The 17,809-nt window shown below is 48.3% G+C and overlaps 2 protein-coding genes across 3 annotated transcripts in view; one reads left to right on the plus strand and one right to left on the minus strand.

Annotated features, from left to right (window-relative positions):
- The first annotated feature begins 847 nt into the window (after nucleotides 1-847).
- Nucleotides 848-17,809, plus strand: part of LRRC43 (leucine rich repeat containing 43) — a 41,035-nt gene continuing 24,073 nt past the window's right edge. Inside the window, exons 1-3 of one of the 2 annotated variants that reach the window (XM_077955626.1) lie at nucleotides 848-940; nucleotides 5,261-5,353; nucleotides 9,733-9,860. In XM_077955626.1, the coding sequence (XP_077811752.1) occupies nucleotides 9,858-9,860 (3 nt within the window). In that variant the 5' untranslated portion in view covers nucleotides 848-940; nucleotides 5,261-5,353; nucleotides 9,733-9,857. Of the gene's footprint in view, nucleotides 941-5,260; nucleotides 5,354-7,554; nucleotides 7,621-9,732; nucleotides 9,861-17,809 lie in introns of those variants that run through there. The other variant, XM_077955627.1, reaches the window with a different exon arrangement.
- Nucleotides 9,128-11,326, minus strand: IL31 (interleukin 31). The gene is made up of 3 exons (XM_077955728.1): nucleotides 11,262-11,326; nucleotides 10,950-11,095; nucleotides 9,128-9,840 (listed from the first exon to the last, which is right to left on the minus strand). The coding sequence occupies exons 1-3, from the start codon at nucleotides 11,275-11,277 to the stop codon at nucleotides 9,511-9,513; spliced, it is 492 nt and encodes a 163-aa protein (XP_077811854.1). The 5' UTR covers nucleotides 11,278-11,326; the 3' UTR covers nucleotides 9,128-9,510.

The raw sequence follows: 17,809 nt of genomic DNA on the forward strand, positions 1-17,809 counted from the left end.
AGTTGAGAAGAAACACTGATGTCACAAACCCACTGCTACAGTAAGACACCTGCGGGTGCTAAAGTCTTTTACCCTTTTTACCAAGACTTGGAAAACCCTTCGCACATCTCCGTTTCTCACCTTCTCTCCAAGTGCTATTTCTTTTTTAAAACTTTAAATCATGTTTATTTGACTGATTTCTAAAATACGACATACTAACTTTAGAAAATTTGGAAAATACATTAAAATATAAAGAAAATTCTTGGCCGGGCATAGTCGCTCATGCCTGTAATCCCAGCACTTTGGGAGGCCGAGGTGGGTGGATCACCTGAGATCAGGAGTTCAAGATCAGCCAGACCAACATGGTGAAACCCCATCTCAACTAAAAATACAAAAATTAGCCTGGTGCTGTCATGGGCACCTGTAATCCTCACTACTCAGGAGGCTGAAGCAGGATAATCACTTGAGCCTAGGAGGAGGAGGTTGCAGGGAGCTGAGGTCACACCATTGAGATCAAAAAGAAAAAACAAAAAAAGAAAAAATCTCCCCCTGCCCAAAGTTTTTTTTTTTTTTTTTGCTAGTCTTGCTTTCTGTCCATATGTAAGATAGACGGACACACACATACACACACAGACACTTTTGTTTAAACTTATGTTTGAGGTTCAGGGGTACATGTGAAAGTTTGTTACATAGCAACATGGTATGGTTAGGCTTTGTGTCCCCAAATCTCATCTCGAATTGTAATCCCAGCGTGTCTAGGGAGAAACCAGGTGGAGGTGATTGGATCGTGGGTTTTCCCCATGCTGTTCTCGTGATAACGAGTGAGTTCTCACTGATGGTTTAAAAGGGTGCTTCCTCCTTTGCTCACCACTCTCTCTCACCTGCGGCCATGTAAGAAGTGTCTCTTCCACTTCTGCCTGTGATTGTAAATTTTCTGAGGCCTCGCCAACCCTGCAGAACTGTGAGTCAATTAAGCCTCTTTTCTTTATAAATTATCAAGTCTCGGGTATGTCTTTATAGCGGTATGAAAATGAACTGCCGGGCGCTGTGGCTCACGCCTGTAACCCCAGCCTTTTGGGAGGCAGAGGCGGGCGGATCACCTGAGGTGGTGAGTTCACGACAAGCCTGACCAACATGGAGAAACCCTGTCTCTACTAAAAATACAAAATTAGCCGGGCATGGCAGAACATGCTTGTAATCCTAGCTACTCGGGAGGCTGAGGCAGGAGAATCACTTGAACCTGGGAGGCAGAGGTTGCAGTGAGCCGAGATGGCGCCATTGCACCCCAGCCTGGGCAACAAGAGCGAAACTCCGTCTCAAAAAAAGAAAATGAACTATGTAAACTTGTGTCATGGGGGTTTATTATACAGATTATTTCATCACTCAGGTATTAAGCCCAGTACCCAATAGTTATCTTCTCTGTTCCTCTCCCTCTTCCCTCCACTCCTTCCCCTCCTCCACGCTCCCCGTCAAGTAGACCCCAGTGTCTGTTGTTTCCTTCTTTGTGGTCGTCGGCTCTCATCATTTAGCTCCCACTTATACGTGAGAATGTGCGGTATTTGGTTTTCTCTTCTTGCATTAGTTTGCTGAGGATAGTGGCCTCCAGCTCCATCCGCGTTCCCCCAACAGACATATTTTTTAACTCAGTGGGGGATCGTCAAAAATATATTTTATAATCTGCTTTTATAAATTAACATCATACTTGAAGCATTTACCTTGCCATCAAATATTCTTTGAGAAAATGACTTTGAATGGCCACTGTTTGATCATTGCCTTATTTTCAGTCATTGGGGTTGTATGGCGGCCGTGAAAGTGTGCCCCTCAGATTTCCCGCTCTGGGAAGTATAATGGACCGAGGGCCCCAGCTGCTGTGCCCCTAAATCCATCACCCAGCACATGGAGACCCCACTTCCCACAGGCTTCTCCCAGCTAGAGACAGCATGGCAGGGATGCGGAGGCTGGCTCGCTCCTGGGAGGCCTGGGCTCCTCTGTCTGAGGATTTTCCCACATTCATGCTGAAGTCTCCCAGGATGGCACCGCAGGCTGAGACGCTGCCCCCAACCGCCGTTCCTTCCTCCCTCGAGTCCTTCAGCAAGTCAGACCTGCCTGGGGTGGGACAGCTCCCCGAGACCCCTGCTCCCTCCTCTTTTCCCTCCCAGGCCCAGCTCTGATGAATCTCTTTATGCATTCAGTATTTTTTCAAGACGTTCTCACTCTGTCACCCAGGCTGGAGTGCAGTGGCGCCATCTCTGCTCACTGCAACCTCTGCCTCCCAGGTTCAAGCAATTCTCCTGCCTCATCCTCCCGAGTAGCTGGGATTACAGGCACCTGCCACCACGCCCGGCTAATTTTTGTATTTTTATTAGAGAGAGTGTTTCACCATGTTGAACAGGCTGGTGTTGAACTCCTGACCTCAGGTGATTCTCCCGCTTCCACCTCTGAAAGTGTTGGGATTACAGGCGTGAGCCACCACGCCTGGCCTTGATGAATCTCTTGTATGGCAAAGAATCCCATCTTGTTCCCTGCTTCTAGAGGACCTGGACTAACACAGGTCACCTCCACTTTGGTTTGCTTGTTTGGTTTTGGTTTTACCCTCAGCGCTACTGTGAACATGTAAGTGCGCATATCCCGTCCAAATCTAGGATTATTCCCTTAGGAAATTATGTGAGGCAGGAATTCCAGGAGAGGGTTACTGGGTAGAGACAGAATCCTTTTGTAAGGCCCTGATGCCTGTTTCAGAAGTGACTGAGTGGGCCTTTCTCACCCTCAGGCCTTCTCACTTGTAAAGCTCTGCTGATGTGAAGGCATAAAAAAACCTCCTGTTTATTTGCCTTTCTTGGTTACTTGTGAGGTTGAGCAGAGTTTCACATTTACTGCCTATTTAATTTCTGGTTTTATATTTAAGCTTTTCTTTTTTTGTTTGTTTTGTTTTGTTTGTTTTTTGAGACAGAGCCTTGCTCTGTCGTCCAGGCTGGAGTGCAGTGGCGTGATCTCAGCTCACTGTAACCTCCACCTCCTGCGTTCAAGTGATTCTCATGCCTCAGCCTCCTGAGCAGCTGGAATTACTACAGGCATGCGCCACCATGCCCAGCCAAACTTTTTTTTGTTTTTGTCTCCCCTCTCCTCCTTCTTTTCTCATTTGTCTCTCTTTGTCTGATTACCTCTTCTATTTGCTTTGTCTTTTTTTTTTTTTGAGATGGAGTCTCTCTTTATTGCCCAGGCTGGAGTACAGTGGTGCGATCTTGGCTCACTGCAAACTCCACTACCCGGGTTCAAGCAATTCTTTTGCCTCAGCCTCCCAAGTAGCTGGGATTACAGGTACCCGCCGCTATGCCCAGCTGGGATTACCGGTACCCACCGCTTGTATTTTTAGTAGAAACGGGATTTCACCATGTTGGCCAGGCTGGTCTCGAACTCCTGACCTCAGGTGATCCTCCCGCCTCCATCTGCCAAAGTATTGGGATTATAGGTGTGAGCCACCACGCCTGGCTTCTTTTTCCTCTCATCTCTTCATTCTCCAGAAAAGGAAAATGATATTCTTTAAAATTGCTTTTTTACAGCTCTGTATTCTCTGTTCTTCCTTGATAAATTGGGCAGGTTTAAGCTTTGACCCCCATCTTAGAAAGGTTCCCCTAAAATAAATAAATCATATTATCATATTACCGTTTTCTTCTCTGTGACTCTTGATGTTTTGTTTGTTTGTTAGCCTTTCCTCTGTGAGTCGGTGGTACTGAATTTTTAAAAGTAATTATTTTGGACTGTTTCGATCACACTATACACCCTGGAAATTGGTGTCTTTTTGCCTCTTTCTTTCTTCCTTTTTTTTTTTTTTTACAGAGTCTCACTCTATCCCCAGGCTGGTGTGCAGTGGCGTGATCTCGGCTCACTGCATCCTCCAACTCCTTGGTTCAAGCCATTCTCCTGCCTTAGCCTCCTGAGTAGCTGGAATTACAGGCACGTGCCACCATGCCTGGCTAATTTTTGTATTTTTAGTAGAGATGGGGTTTCACCATCTTGGCCAGGATGGTCTTGACCTCCTAACCTCGTGATCCACCCACCTCAGCCTCCCAAAGTGCTGGGATTACAGGCATGAGCCACCGTGCTTGGCCTTTTTAAAATTTTTGTTTTTTTGAGACAGAGTCCTGCTCAGTCGCCCAGGCTGGAGTGCAGTGGTGCGATCTCGGCTGACTGCAACCTCCACCTCCCAGGCTCAAGCCATTCTCCTGCTTCAGTCTCCCGAGTAGCTGGGCTTACAGGTGCCTGCCACCATGCCTGGCTAATTTTTGTATTTTTAGTAGAGATGGAGTTTCACCATGTTAGCCAGGCTGGTGTTGAACTCCTGACTTTGTGATCCGCCCACCTCATCCTTCCAAAGTGCTGGCATATTACAGGAGTGAGCCACTGTGCCTGATGTTTTTTTGTTTGTTTGGTTTTGGTTTTGGTTTTGAGACGAGTTTTGCTCAGTCGCCCAGGCTGGAGTGTAATGGCACGATCTTGGCTCACTGCAACCTCCACTCCTGGATGCAAGCGATTCTCCCGCCTCAGCCTCCTGAGTAGCTGGGATTACAGGCACCCGCCATTAAGAGATGGGGTTTCACATGTTGGCCAGGCTGGTCTTGAACTCTTGACAGCAGGTGATCCGCCCCCCTCGGCTTTCCAAAGTGCTGGGATTACAGGTGTGAGGTCCTTTTTGCCTCTTTCTAGGTTTTGGCAGATTATCATCAACATAAATTCTAGTGACTTGAGAGTTTATGATAGTTGCGTTCCAGATAATTTAGGAGTTATCACACTCACCCCTGCGGTGGGTTCTGTCCCATGTTGCGTTCGGGAAAGGCAAATATGAATTAGGTTTTTTCCTCTCGCATATGTTGTGGGAGGTGATCTTGATTTACATACAAATGTCTGCCCCTAATCTCCTTCCCTATCTCCCTTTGAAATTTTTCTTGTTTCTGAGAATCTGTGGGGAAAACAGGCATCAAGTCAAATGTTGTCATACAGGTAGACCCCCTGCATCAGGCCTCAGGGGCTTGTGCCAAAAACAGCGATCACAATGAATGGGAGTGCTGCTACAGGCTGCAGCCTGGATGAACCTTGAAGACACCAGGCTAAGAGAAAGAAACAGCCAAAAAAGACCACATGTTGTCTGATTCCTTGTATATGAAATGGCCAGACAGGAAAACCCATGGAGACAGGGAGTAGCTTAGTGGTTACCAGGGGCTGAGGCTAGGGAGGGATGGGAAGTGCCTGCCCATAGGCATGAAGTTTCTTTATTTTTTTGCAGAGATGGGGTCTTGCTGTGTTTCCCAGGCTGGTCTCGAATTCCTGGGCTCAAGCGATCCTCCCACCTCGGATTCCCGAAGTGCTGGGATTACAGGTGAGCCACCATACCCAGCATGGTACAGTTTCTTTTGGGGATGATAAAAATGTTCTGGAATTAGATAGTGGTGATGTGGCACAACTGTGAATATCTTTAAAAACATCAAATTGTGGCTGGGTGTGGTGGCTCTTGCCTGTAATCCCAGCACTTTAGGAGTGATGTGAGAGGAAGGCATGAGCCCAGGAGTTCGAGACCAACCTGGGCAACATAGTGAGACCTCATCTGCATTAAAAAAAACAAAACAAGCACAAAAGACATCTAATTGTAAACTGTAGGTATGTATGTATGTATGTATTTATTGAGACGGAGTCTCACTCTGTCACCCAGGCTAGAGTACAGTGGCATGATCTCAGCTTACTGCAACCTCCATCTCCCAGGTTCAAGCAATTCACCTGCCTCACCTTCTCCAGTAGCTGAGATTATAGGCACACGCCACCACGCCTGGCTAATTTGTGTACTTTTATTAGAGATGGGCTTTCACCATGTTGTCCAGGCTGGTCATGAACCCCTGACCTCAAGTGATCTGCCCATCTCAACCTCCCAAAGTGCTAGGATTACAGGTGTGAGCCACCACACCTGGCCCAATTATACACTTTAAATGGACTAACTTTACAGTATATAAATTATATGTTTAAAAAAACTGTTTAAAATACTGATTCCGGGCTGGGCACAGTGGCTCACGCCTGTAATCCCAGCACTTTGGGAGGCTGAGGTGGGTGGATCACATAAGGTCTGGGGTTCGAGACTAGCCTGGCTAACATGGTGAAACTCCATCTCTACTAAAAATACAAAAACTAGCTGGGCGTGGTGACGCGCGCCTGTAATCCCAGCTACTCAGGAAGCTGAGGGAGGTAAATCGCTTGAACCCGGGAGCCAGAGGCTGCAGTGAGCCGAGATTGTGCCACTGCATTCCAGCCTGGGCGACAGAGCAAGACTCTGTTTAAAAAAAAAAAAAAAAAAAAACTGATTCCAGGGCCCAGCCAAAACGACTAAATCAGAACCTCTGGGTGTGAGCCTGGGAATCTGCATTTCACCTCCCTCTCAGCGGTACCGGCTGTGCACTTTGTTTAGAAATCACTAAGCATTTCAAGACAGTGATGAGAACAGAGAGTGAAAACAAGCTCGGGGCCCTCTGAGCTCTGGGCCCCATGACTGAGTAGGTCACAGGCTCGTGAAGCTGGCCCTGCAGCCCGGAATGAAGCCTGCATGCTCTACCCAAAGGACGAATAGAGCATTTGCTTCGCGGGTTTGCCTCTTCATCCGAGGACCTGGAAGGTGAGGAGAAATTAGCAACTTCTAAAGGTTTCCTCTGCAAGAGCAATGCAGTGGTTTTAGTGAGAAGAGTGCAGCGGAGTCCCCCGGCCCATGGCTGAGTCATCTCCAGAACTGCGGGCTTTCAGTGACAGAAGGAGAAAGGCTGAGCCTGCGCGAGATCTACGGGAGCTCCTAGGTCAATCCATCAATCCAACAGCATTAAATGACTCTTCTGGCGAATTGAATCAGAATGGGAGTTCATTAAAGGATACCAGGTGGTTCGCGGAATCCCTGTGAGCCTGTTGCTCATGGGGAACCCAGGGTGGGGAGCACCAGGCGGCCACTGAGGGCTCAGCCCCTGTTCCTCCAGAGAGGGGATCTTGTTGCAATTGCCACCTCTCCCTGAAACGAAGCACCTGCCACCACCTCTGCTGCTTCATGTCACCAGCGTCTGATTTGAAGTCTGATTGCATTGCCGCGGTCTCAGGCCCACAGCCTAGCTACGAGGGAGGCTGGAAAGACAAGTGTCACATTTCAGCTTCTGCAGCAGACAGCAGGCCCTGCTGCCCACCAAACAACCCTTCCCCAGAGTGGGCATATGTCAAGCTTTTATTCAACTCGGTGTTGAGGGAATCAGCATAACGCAGCTGATTCAAAGGAGGAGATGAGAGACTAATACTGGTGTCTGTCTGTCTGTTGTCAATGAAGATAAAGAATGCCAGAATCAAACAGCTCTGTTAGATGCGAAAGTGGTTCACGCCCTACAGTCAATACGACCATAACCTTTGGAGTCATCTTCTCTACTTGGTAGAGATCGTTTGCATCTTATCTGTTTTCTCTAAGTTCAAAGACCCTGGGACCTAATGAATAATACATAATACGTCAAACAAAGTTCCATTCTCTGAGAACAATGCCATCTAATAGAACTGCCTGTGGTAATGGAGATGTTCTGTGTCTGTGCTACCCAATAATGTCGCCATTAGCCAGTGCAGCTGTTGAGCACTCAAGATGTGGACACTGAGGAACTGAATTTAAAAAAAAAAATTTTTTTTAATTTGAAATGGAGTCTCACTGTGTTGCCCAGGCTGGAGTGCCGTGGTGCAATCTCCACTCACTGCAACCTCTGCCTCCCAGGTTCAAGCAATTCTCCTGCCTCTGCCTCCCTAGTAGCTGGAACTACAGGTGTGCACCACCACACCTGGCTAATTTTTGTAGTTTTTAGTAGAGATGAGGTTTTACCAAGTTGGCCAGGCTAGTCTCAACTCCTGAGCTCGGGTGATCCACCAGCCTCAGCCTCCCAAAGTGCTGGGATTACAGGTATGAGCCACCGCACCTGGCAAAAAAAAAAAAATATATATATATTTGTTTATATCACAGTGAACTTGTGGGTATTTACCTTATTCTTTGAAAGGACATATGGTCATCTTTTTGCAAACCCGCGAAGCAAATGCTCTATTCGTCCTTTGGGTAGAGCATGCAGGCTTCATTCCGGGCTGCAGGGCCAGCTTCACGAGCCTGTGACCTACTCAGTCATGGGGCCCAGAGCTCAGAGGGCCCCGAGCTTGTTTTCACTCGTGGGTTTGCCTCTTCATCCGAGGACCTGGAAGGTGAGGAGAAATTAGCAACTTCTAAAGGTTTCCTCTGCAAGAGCAATGCAGTGGTTTTAGTGAGAAGAGTGCAGCGGAGTCCCCCGGCCCATGGCTGAGTCATCTCCAGAACTGCGGGCTTTCAGTGACAGAAGGAGAAAGGCTGAGCCTGCGCGAGATCTACGGGAGCTCCTAGGTCAATCCATCAATCCAACAGCATTAAATGACTCTTCTGGCGAATTGAATCAGAATGGGAGTTCATTAAAGGATACCAGGTGGTTCGCGGAATCCCTGTGCTCCTGGGATCTTGCTTTGTCTCTGGAGTGAGTGGTACTGTCCTAGCTCACTGCAGCCTCGAACTCCTGGGCTCAAGCAATCTTCCCACCTCAGCCTCCCAAGTAGCACACCACCATGCTGATTTTTTTGTTTTGGTTTGGTTTGGTTTTTTTAGAGATGGGATCTTGCTATGTTGCCCAGGCTGGTCCGAAACTCTGGCTTCAAGCAGTCCTCCAGCCTTAGCTTCCCAAAGTGCTGGGATATCTGATCTGTGTTACAACTCTATGAGGCTGTGGCCATCACCATTGCCATTTCCAGATGAAACTAGACACCATGCCCCGCCAAAGTCATTAGTTTTTTTCTCTTTCTTTTTTGAAATAGAGATGGGGTCTCACTATGTTGCCCAGGCTGGTCTTGAACTCCTGGGCTCAAGTGATCCTCCTGCCTTTATCTCCCAAAGTGCTGGGATTACAGGTGTGAGCCACAGTGCCCAGCTCAGGGTCATTATTTTTTATTGAGCCTGTCCAGTGGGAAGAAATGACAGTGGTAAAGTGATACCTCTTTCTAGAGCATGTCCATCCGCCCTCTGCCACAACGCTACCCAGCTTGGAGTCCCATTTGCCAATGTCAAGCCCCTCACAAAACGCATCACAGATTATGAGAAAAATTCAATATAATTTATTAAATAGATTCCAAGGGCTCCCGCAGGGAGCATTAACAACTTTTAGTACAATAAATATCAATAAATTAACATAGCTGCCACCTCCTGCCCTCACAAAGGTATCATAAGTAAGATTTAAGCCTCCTGAAGAAAAACATTCCATAAATACCAAGACTAATAACAATAACCTAATGTTTTTCAAGGTAATTCACAAATTTACATCTCAGCCCTCCCAGGACTAGCCCATCTGAGGGGTCACTGAGATTATTCACTGGAAAAATGTACTTAAGGAATCACGGCAGAGTTCCCACACTTAGCTGTCAGTCATCTTTTTAAGGCTCCTTAAGTTCCTGACATTCCAAAAGGAAGAGATGGCCTTAAGTGGTGGCCTGCTGGGCTCCAGAAGTCAACGATTTTAATGCAAGGTCCATGCACTCTGAAAACTGTTGAGAAATAGTCAGGATGAAGCGTTTACATTCATGGGTGTCTGTTGGCACAGAAATGTTTGTTTCTGGTGCATCTTGAAATATGAGTTTGTCGAGGTGCTCTATGATCTCATCAATAACAGATTTGTTGTCTAACTGTCTGATTGTCTTGAGATATGCCCGGATGGCTGGGCTGTGGATGATGTTTGGCGGCTGGGCGTCAGGGGTGAGACACGGCAGCGTGTAATTCTGGGACACGAGCACCCCCTTGTCTTCCTTCACCTGTGGAATGAGGAGAAATGGTGAGTGTTGGGTTTGCAATAACAGCTGCAAGTCCTGACAGTGAATGTTTGCATGCTTCCTCCACAACCCGCCTGGTGGATATATTTATCTGATCAATGTCACAACCCTATGAGGCTGTGCCATCAGTAACCCCATTTCCAGATGAAACTAGAGCTTAGGTGGCTGCAGTCCTGAAGCCTGTGCTCTGAACCACTGACCCATCCAGCTGAGGCCTCCCCAGCCTTCCAGAACCTACTCTCACGTGCTCAGGGTGGTGGAAACTGTAGCACATCTGGCCTTCCATGGACTTCCGCCCTTTGTACTCTGTGTTAAAGCCACGTACGCCCCACTTAGAGAGGACAGTGTTAGGCTTGTCCAGAAAGGCATCCAAGATACAGGGGAGAGTTTTCCCAAACAAACCAAGGAGTCTAGACCACTCCCTCCCTGCCCTCTTTCTAAGGACTAACCATTTTTGAGTCAGACCAAATTGCCAGCAGCACCTCATCAACCTGAACTGCCCAGTCATCTTTGGTTGGTAACAACCTCTGCCTTTTATAAAAGCCAAGGCTAAAGTCTAAATGCCAAGGCAGATGAGAAGGGTAATGCCAATTTCATGAATTGCTTCCAAGTTTGGGTATTTGTTTGTTTGATCAAAGCTATCTTGGCTGGGCACAGTGGCTCACGCCTGTAATCCCAGCACTTTGGGAGGCCGAGGCAAATGGATCACTTGAGGTCAGGAGTTCGAGACCAGCCTGGCCAACATGGAGAAATTCTGTCTCTACTAAAAATATGAAAATTAGCCAGGCGTGGTGGCATGTGCCTGTACTCCCAGCTACTCGGGAAGCTGACGCAGGAGAATCGCTTGAACCCATGACGTAGAGGTTGCAGTGAGCCAAGATCGCGCCACTGCACTCCAGCCTGGGCGACAGAGTGAGACTCTATCTCAAAAAAAAAAAAAAAAAAAGCCATCTTCTCCTGTCTAGTTGCCCCCATCCCTTCCTGGCATAGCCACAGCTCTGGCTTCAGGTCTGGAGAGATGAACCTCTTCGGAGGGCAATGGAAGGCATTTTAAAGAAATCGTTTAGAAAAGAAATCTCTAGAGCACTCACATCTTTCAAAAGCATCTTCGAGAGGGACTGTAATTCCTCGACTATTTTCTGTATATCACTTGGTTGTAGGAAATGGACGGGCAACGTGTGGGAGGTCAGCCAGCCTCCCAGGCAGCAGAGCAGAAACAGCACGGACGTCGCGGGGCCTGGAGAGAGAACGATGCCGTGAACGCATGCATCACACACCCCTGTCCACCCCGGCTCCCCCTGCAGCTGTGCTGAGCCAACCCTGGGGGCAGTGCTTCCAGAATCTTCCTGGTGAGATAAGATGATGCCCAAGACTCCGGAAGCACCAGGACCAGCGAGCAATACCTGAGTGAGAGGCCATGGCGAGAGAGAGCAAGGCCAGCTTCGGTGGGGGCTTCTGGAGCCAGATGTGTTCGCCATGGCTGCTTGGAGATATATAAAGGGCCAGGGTGAGGAGGAAGAGCAGTCAGCGTCCCGCCCATGGCAAAACCATTTACTCAGCTTTTCTCCAGAAAACACACAAAGTTCTGCTGGCCACGGCTGAGTGAAAGGGCTGAAAGGAAATGCTGAGGTTACCCTCAAGGTGGGCAGATGCCTGACTCAGACACACACATACTTCACAAAAAGACACATGCATGCATCTTTGCCTTTCTTCGTGGAAGGAACCTGTTGATTTGACTAGACAAACTTTCGAAGCCCAGGGTTGACAGACACAACCGTACCACCAAGGAGCAGGTGACGTCCAGGAGTTCAAGGCCAGCGCCCACAGGGAATTTCTGGGGAGGAAATGCGAATCTGGCATGAGATGTGCGGAATGCGGTATCTCTGGAAATTTCTGCAGTATATGCCCACGCCGGTGTGCAGGGACGGCCCCGTAACTGCTGTGAGTGTGGTGGGTCGAAGGCTTCATCTCAACTCCGTGTATCCTTGGACATCACTGGACTCTCCATCGTGCCTCTGCAATCTCAGGGCCCAGAACCAGAGGCTGTGCTCCAGAGTTATTGCTTGAAATCCTTGTTCATATCTTTTTTTTTTTTTTTTGAGATGGAGTCTTGCTCTGTCACTCAGGCTGGAGTGCAGTGGCCTGATCATTGCAACCTCCGCATCCCGGGCTCAATAAATTCTCATGCCTCAGTCTCAGCCTCCCAAGTAGCTGAGACTACAGGCAGGTGCCACCATACCCAGCTAATTTTTGTATTTTTAGTAGAGATGGTGTTTCACCATGTTCTCCAGGCTGGTCTTGAACTCCCGACCTCAGGTGATCCGCACACCTCGGCCTCCCAAAGTGGTGGGATTACAGGCGTGAGCCACCGCGCCCAGCCTGCCTGGCTAAGTTTTAAAATTTTTTCGTAGAGACAGGGTTTCACCATGTTGCCCAGGCTGGTCTCAAACTTCTGGGCTCATCCTCCCACCTTGGCCTCCCAAAGTGCTGAGATTACAGGCATGAGCGACTGCACCCGGCCTCCTTATTCATATTTTAGTGCCAGCTTTGATCAGGCCCTTTTCTAGGGTATTGGGAATAGTGGCGAAGAAGTTAGACAGGGTCCCCGCCCTTGTGGGCCCGGCATTGCGGTGGGCCGTGGCAGACAATAGCAACAACATTCATAAATAAGCTAGAAGGCACTGCTACGGTTGGAGAGTGACGGGCGGGATACTTTTAGTCAGGTGATCAGCAAAAGTCTCTCTGAGAGGTGACAACATTGAAGCAGAGACTGAAAGACAAGAAGGAGCTGGTCCTGCGAAGACCTGGGAGAAGAGTGTTCCAAGGCGACAGGACAGGAGTGCAAAGTCCTCAGGCAAAAATGAGCTCGATGCTGTTCCTAGAATGGGAAGAGGGTCATGGCAGCCTCGGTGACGAGAGAGGACAGGAGGGTGGTGGGGAGGCAGGCTGCGGCCCCATCACAGAGGCCTGAGGCTGGGACAAAGAGCCCGGGTTTATTCCGCATGTGACGAGGCAGTGCTGGACAGCTTTCAGTAGGGAAACAAAGGATCGGATGCACTTTATTTTTTTCTTTTCTTAATTGTTTTGTCTTTTGTTTTTTTTGGAGAGGTCTCAAGGCCATCCTCCCACCTTGGCTTCCCAAAGTGCTGGGATTACAGGCATGAGTCACCATGCCTGGCCCTGAGGCACTTTATTTATTATTAGTAGTAGCATTTTTTTTTTTTCTTTTTGAGACAGACTCTCACTTTGTCACCCAGGCAGCAGTGAAGTGGCTCAATCTCAGCTCACTGCAACCTCCACCTCCCATGTTCAAGCGATTCTCGTGCCTCAGCTTCCTGAGTAGCTGGGATTACAGGCATGCACCACCATGCCTGGCTAATTCTTGTATTTTTAGTAGAGATGGAGCTTCACCATGTTGGGATGAGGTCAGTCTGGGCGGCCCATAGAACCCAAGATGCACAGAGGGGACACACCAGGAAGCCCTCCCACCCATCCTCCCAAGTCCCCCTGCCGCCAGCCACCACTGACTTTTTCTTTACTTCCCAAACCACCACAATATGGCTTTCACCACCCCACTAATTTAATCAAAATCCTCTAGCAGAGTCCATGGTAGGCATGACCTTCATCCGCAGGTGTTTACTGCCATAATTATGTTGCATTGCATGGCAAAAGGGATTTTGTAGGTATGGTCATGGTTACTATTCAGTTTACCTAAAATAGATTTTCCTGGGTTCCCTGGGCCGCCCCAACACAATCCCACAAGCCCATCAAGCAGAAGAGGAGGTCAGAGGGATTCCAAGCGAGAGAAGAGCTCACCTGCTGTTGCTGGCTTGAAGATGGTGGGGGCAGCGTGGAAAGCACGAGAAGGAAATAATTTGGTCAATAACCACTGAGCTTGGAAGTGGATGCTGAGACCTAAATGAGAACCCTAGCCAGCCAGCACCTTTATTTTAGTTCAGTGAGTTCCTGAGCAAATAATCTATCCATGGCATGCTAGACTTTGACCTACAGATGCTATGAGAAAGAAAATGTGTGTGTGTGTGTGTGTGTGCGTGTGTTTAATAGACAGGATCTTGCTCTCTCATCCAGGCTGGAGTGCAGTGGTATGATCACAGCTCACTGCAGCCTTGACCTCCCAGACTCAAGTAGCCCTCTTACCCTAGCCTCCCAAGTAGCTGGGACTATAGGCCTCCACCACCATGCCTGGCTAATTTCTGTATTTTTTGTAGCGATGGGGTCTCACCATGTTGCCCAGGCTGGTGTTGAACTCCTGGGCTCAGGCAATCCCACCTCACCTTCCCAAAGTGCTGGGATCATAGGCACGAGCCACTGCACCTGGCCACATGTGTGGTTTTATTTATTTATTTATTATTTTGAGATGGAGTGTGGCTCTGTTGCCCAGGATGGAGTGCAGTGGCATGATCTTGGCTCACTGCAACCTCTGCCTCCTGGGTTCAAGCAATTCTCTTGTCTCAATCTCCCAAGTAACTGGGATTACAGGTGCGTGCCACCATGCCTGGCTAATTTTTGTATTTTTTGTAGAGATGGGGTTTTACCATGTTGGCCAGGCTGGTCTTGAACTCCTGACCTCAAGTGATCCACCCACCTTGGCCTCCCAAAGTGCTAGGATTACAGGTGGGAGCCACCACACCTGGCTGCATTTGTGGTTTTAAACTGCTGTTTGTGATATTTGTTATGGCAGCAATAGAGAACTAATACAGTACCCAGAGACCACATGTTGTCAGCCTTCCCGGGGTTTCAGCCTTCATTTTACATAACCCATCTATAGCATGAAACATTGCCAACCACTTCCACTTTCCTGACAACCTCTTGTTCCTCTCCTAAAACAACTTCATCCTGATCCATTTTGCCCCTCTCCCCAGCTCCATGGACTCCACCCGTGATCTGGATTCCTCATACTTTAGTGTCTGTCTCCTTCACACTCCAGAACTAAATGTCCACCTCAATGTCCCACTGATACCTCAAAATCAGCATGCACAAAGGTGGGCGTGAGAACAGGGTAATAGTGACAGTGGAGATGAAGAGGTGTGGATGGATTGTAGAAATGTTTAGGAGGGAAAATACATAAGAGGTGACTTTTTGTTGTGTTTTGTTTTGTTTTGTTTTGTTTTTGAGACAGCATCTCGCTTTGTCACCTGGGCTGGAGTGCAGTGGCACGATCTTAGCTCACCACAACCTCTACCTCCTGGGTTCAAGCGATTCTCCTGCCTCAGCCTCCTGAGTAGCTGGGATTACAGGTGTGAGCCACCACACTTGGCCTTTTTTTTTTTTTTTTTTTTTTTTTGTATTTTTAGTAGAGATGGGGTTTTGCCATGTTGGCCAGGCTGGTCTTGAACTCCTGACCTTGTGATTCACCTGCCTTGGCCTCCCAAGGTGCTGGGATTACAGGCATGAGCCATGGCGCCAGGCCAGAAGTGGTGTTTGATTGGATATGGGGATAGTGGAGAGCAAAGAGTTGAGGACAACTTCTAGGTTTTTGGTTTGGGCAGCTGGAAGAATGACATTGGTACAAACTGAGAGGATTACAGGCCTAAGGCCTTTGGGGCTTGGGTGAGGTGATGAATTCTAGCTCTTTGCTTGTTGGTTGGCTGGTTTTGTTTTGTTTTGTTTTCTTTAAGAGGCAAGGTCTCACTCTGTCACCTAGGCTAGAGTGCAGTGGTGTGATCACAGCTCACTGCAGCCTCAAACTCCTAGGCTCAAGAGATCCTTCTGCCTCAGCCTCCTGAGTAGCTGGGGCTACAGGCACACAGCACACCACCATGCCTGGCTAACTTTTGAATTTTAACTTTTTGTAGAATTAAGATCTTGCTCTGTTGCCTAGGCTGGTCTTGAACTCTGGGGCTCAAGCAATCCACCCACCTTGGCCTCCCAAAGTGCTGGGACTATAGGTGTGAGCCACACACCCGGCCTGATTCAGCTTTTGACATAGTGAATGGGAAGCGTTATGGATGCTCAGCTGAAGACATACAGCAGGCCATCGGACGTGTGCATCTGGAGCGTGAAGGAGGGAACTACAGACGTAAATGTGGGTGCCATCAAGGTATTGTGGCAGATAAAACTATAAGCCAGTAAGAGACGAGCAGTGTGAGGTGTGGAAGTCAAGCATGGAGCCCTGGGACATGCCTCCATTAACAGGACAAGGAGAAGATGATTTAATCTAGAACATGGAGAAGGCACTCTCAAGAGAAAAAGAAGGCTGGGCGCGGTGGCTCACACCTGTAATCCCAGCACTTTGGGAGGCCAAGGCAGGCGGATCACGAGGTCAGAAGGTCGAGACCATCCTGGCCAACATGGTGAAACCCCATCTCTACTAAAAACACAAAAAATTAGCCAGGTGTGGTGGTATGTGCCTGTAGTCCCAGCTACCTGGGAGGCTGCGGCAGGAGAATTGCTTGAACCCAGAAGGCGGAGGTTGCAGTGAGCTGAGATCGCGCCATTGAACTCCAGCTCAGTGACAGAGTGAGACTCCATCTCAAAAAAAAAAAAAAAAAAAGAGAAAGAGAAAGAAAAGTAACCAGAAACACATGCTGTCATGGAATAAGATGAAAAGTAGTTTTTCAAGAAGGAGGAAATGGTTGGCATCATCAAAAGCCACGAAGAGGTCAAATAAGATAAAGGCTGCGGAGATTCACTAGATTGGGCAACATGAGGTCACAGAAATTTTGCTGGGAGAGTTTGAATAAATTGTTGGTGTGGCAGTTATATCGTGGTGGTTTGGGAAGTGAGGAAAAAGTGAGCATAGGCCAGGCATGGTGGCTCACACCTGTCATCCCAGCACTTTGGGAGGCTGAGTCAGGTGGAACACCTGAGGTCAGGAGTTCGAGATCAGCCTGGCAAACATGATGAAACCCCGTTCTACTAAAAATACAAAAATTAGCTGGGCATGGTGGCGGGGCGCCTGTAATCCCAGCTACTCGGGAGGCTGAGGCAGGAGAATCGCTTGAACCCAGGAGGTGGAGGTTGCAGTGAGTCAAGATTGCACCACTACATTCCAGCCTGGGCGACAGAGCAAGACTCCGTCTCAAAAAAAAAAAAAAAAAGAAAAAGAAAAAGTGAGCATAGATCACTGTGTCAAGAAGCTTGGATGAGAAGGAAGAGATAAGAGACAGTGGTGGCTGCAGGGGGACTTGGGATGAAGGGTGGAAGGACTTCCTGGCTGGGCCCATTCTGTGCATCTTGGGTTCTGTGGTCCGCCCAGACCTGACCTCATTCCTGAGCTCTTACTCCTAACCAATGGCTGATTTGACAGAGTAGATGCCCATTGGCATCTGGACCTTAACTTGTTCCAAATAGGATGCTTGATTTCCCCTCTCAGTCTTCTCTTCCTTCACTGCACATTGTCCATCTGTTGCTCCATTAAAATCGCAGGAGCCATGTCTGTGATTCATCTTCTTGATTTATTTATATCACTATGGACTCAAAGATATTTATTTTATTCTTTGAGAGCCAGGCATGGTGGCTCACGCCTGTGATCTCAGCACTTTGGGAGGCTGAGGTGGGTGGATCACTTGAGGTCAAAAGTTCGAGACCAGCCTGGGCAACATGGTGAAACCCTGTCTTTACTACAAATACAAAAACAGCCAGGCGTTGTGATGCATGCCTGTAGTCACAGCTACTCAGGAGGCTGAGGTGGGAGGACCACTTCAGCTCAAGAGGTCCAGGCTTCAGGGACCTGTGATCACGCTACTGCACTGTAGCCTGGGTAACAAAGTGAGACCCTGTCCCCCCCCCCCAAAAAAAAGGATATTTTCTTTTTCGAAAGGACACATGGTCATCTTTTTGCCTTAACTCCCTGTTTTGGATAATTTTTTTTTTTTTTTTTTTGAGACAGTCTTGCTCTGTTGCCCAGGCTGGAATGCAGTGACATGATCTTGGCTCACTACAACCTCCGCCTGATGAGTTCAAGCAATTCTCCTGCCTCGGCCTCCCA

This window comes from Macaca mulatta, chromosome 11, assembly GCF_049350105.2.
Source record: "Macaca mulatta isolate MMU2019108-1 chromosome 11, T2T-MMU8v2.0, whole genome shotgun sequence".
Taxonomy (NCBI): domain Eukaryota; kingdom Metazoa; phylum Chordata; class Mammalia; order Primates; family Cercopithecidae; genus Macaca; species Macaca mulatta.

Coding starts and splice junctions, on each gene's coding strand:
- IL31 (XM_077955728.1), bottom strand. Junction 9,841..10,949: donor CGAAGATGCTTTTGAAAGAT/GTGAGTGCTCTA, acceptor CTCATTCCACAG/GTGAAGGAAGACAAGGGGGT.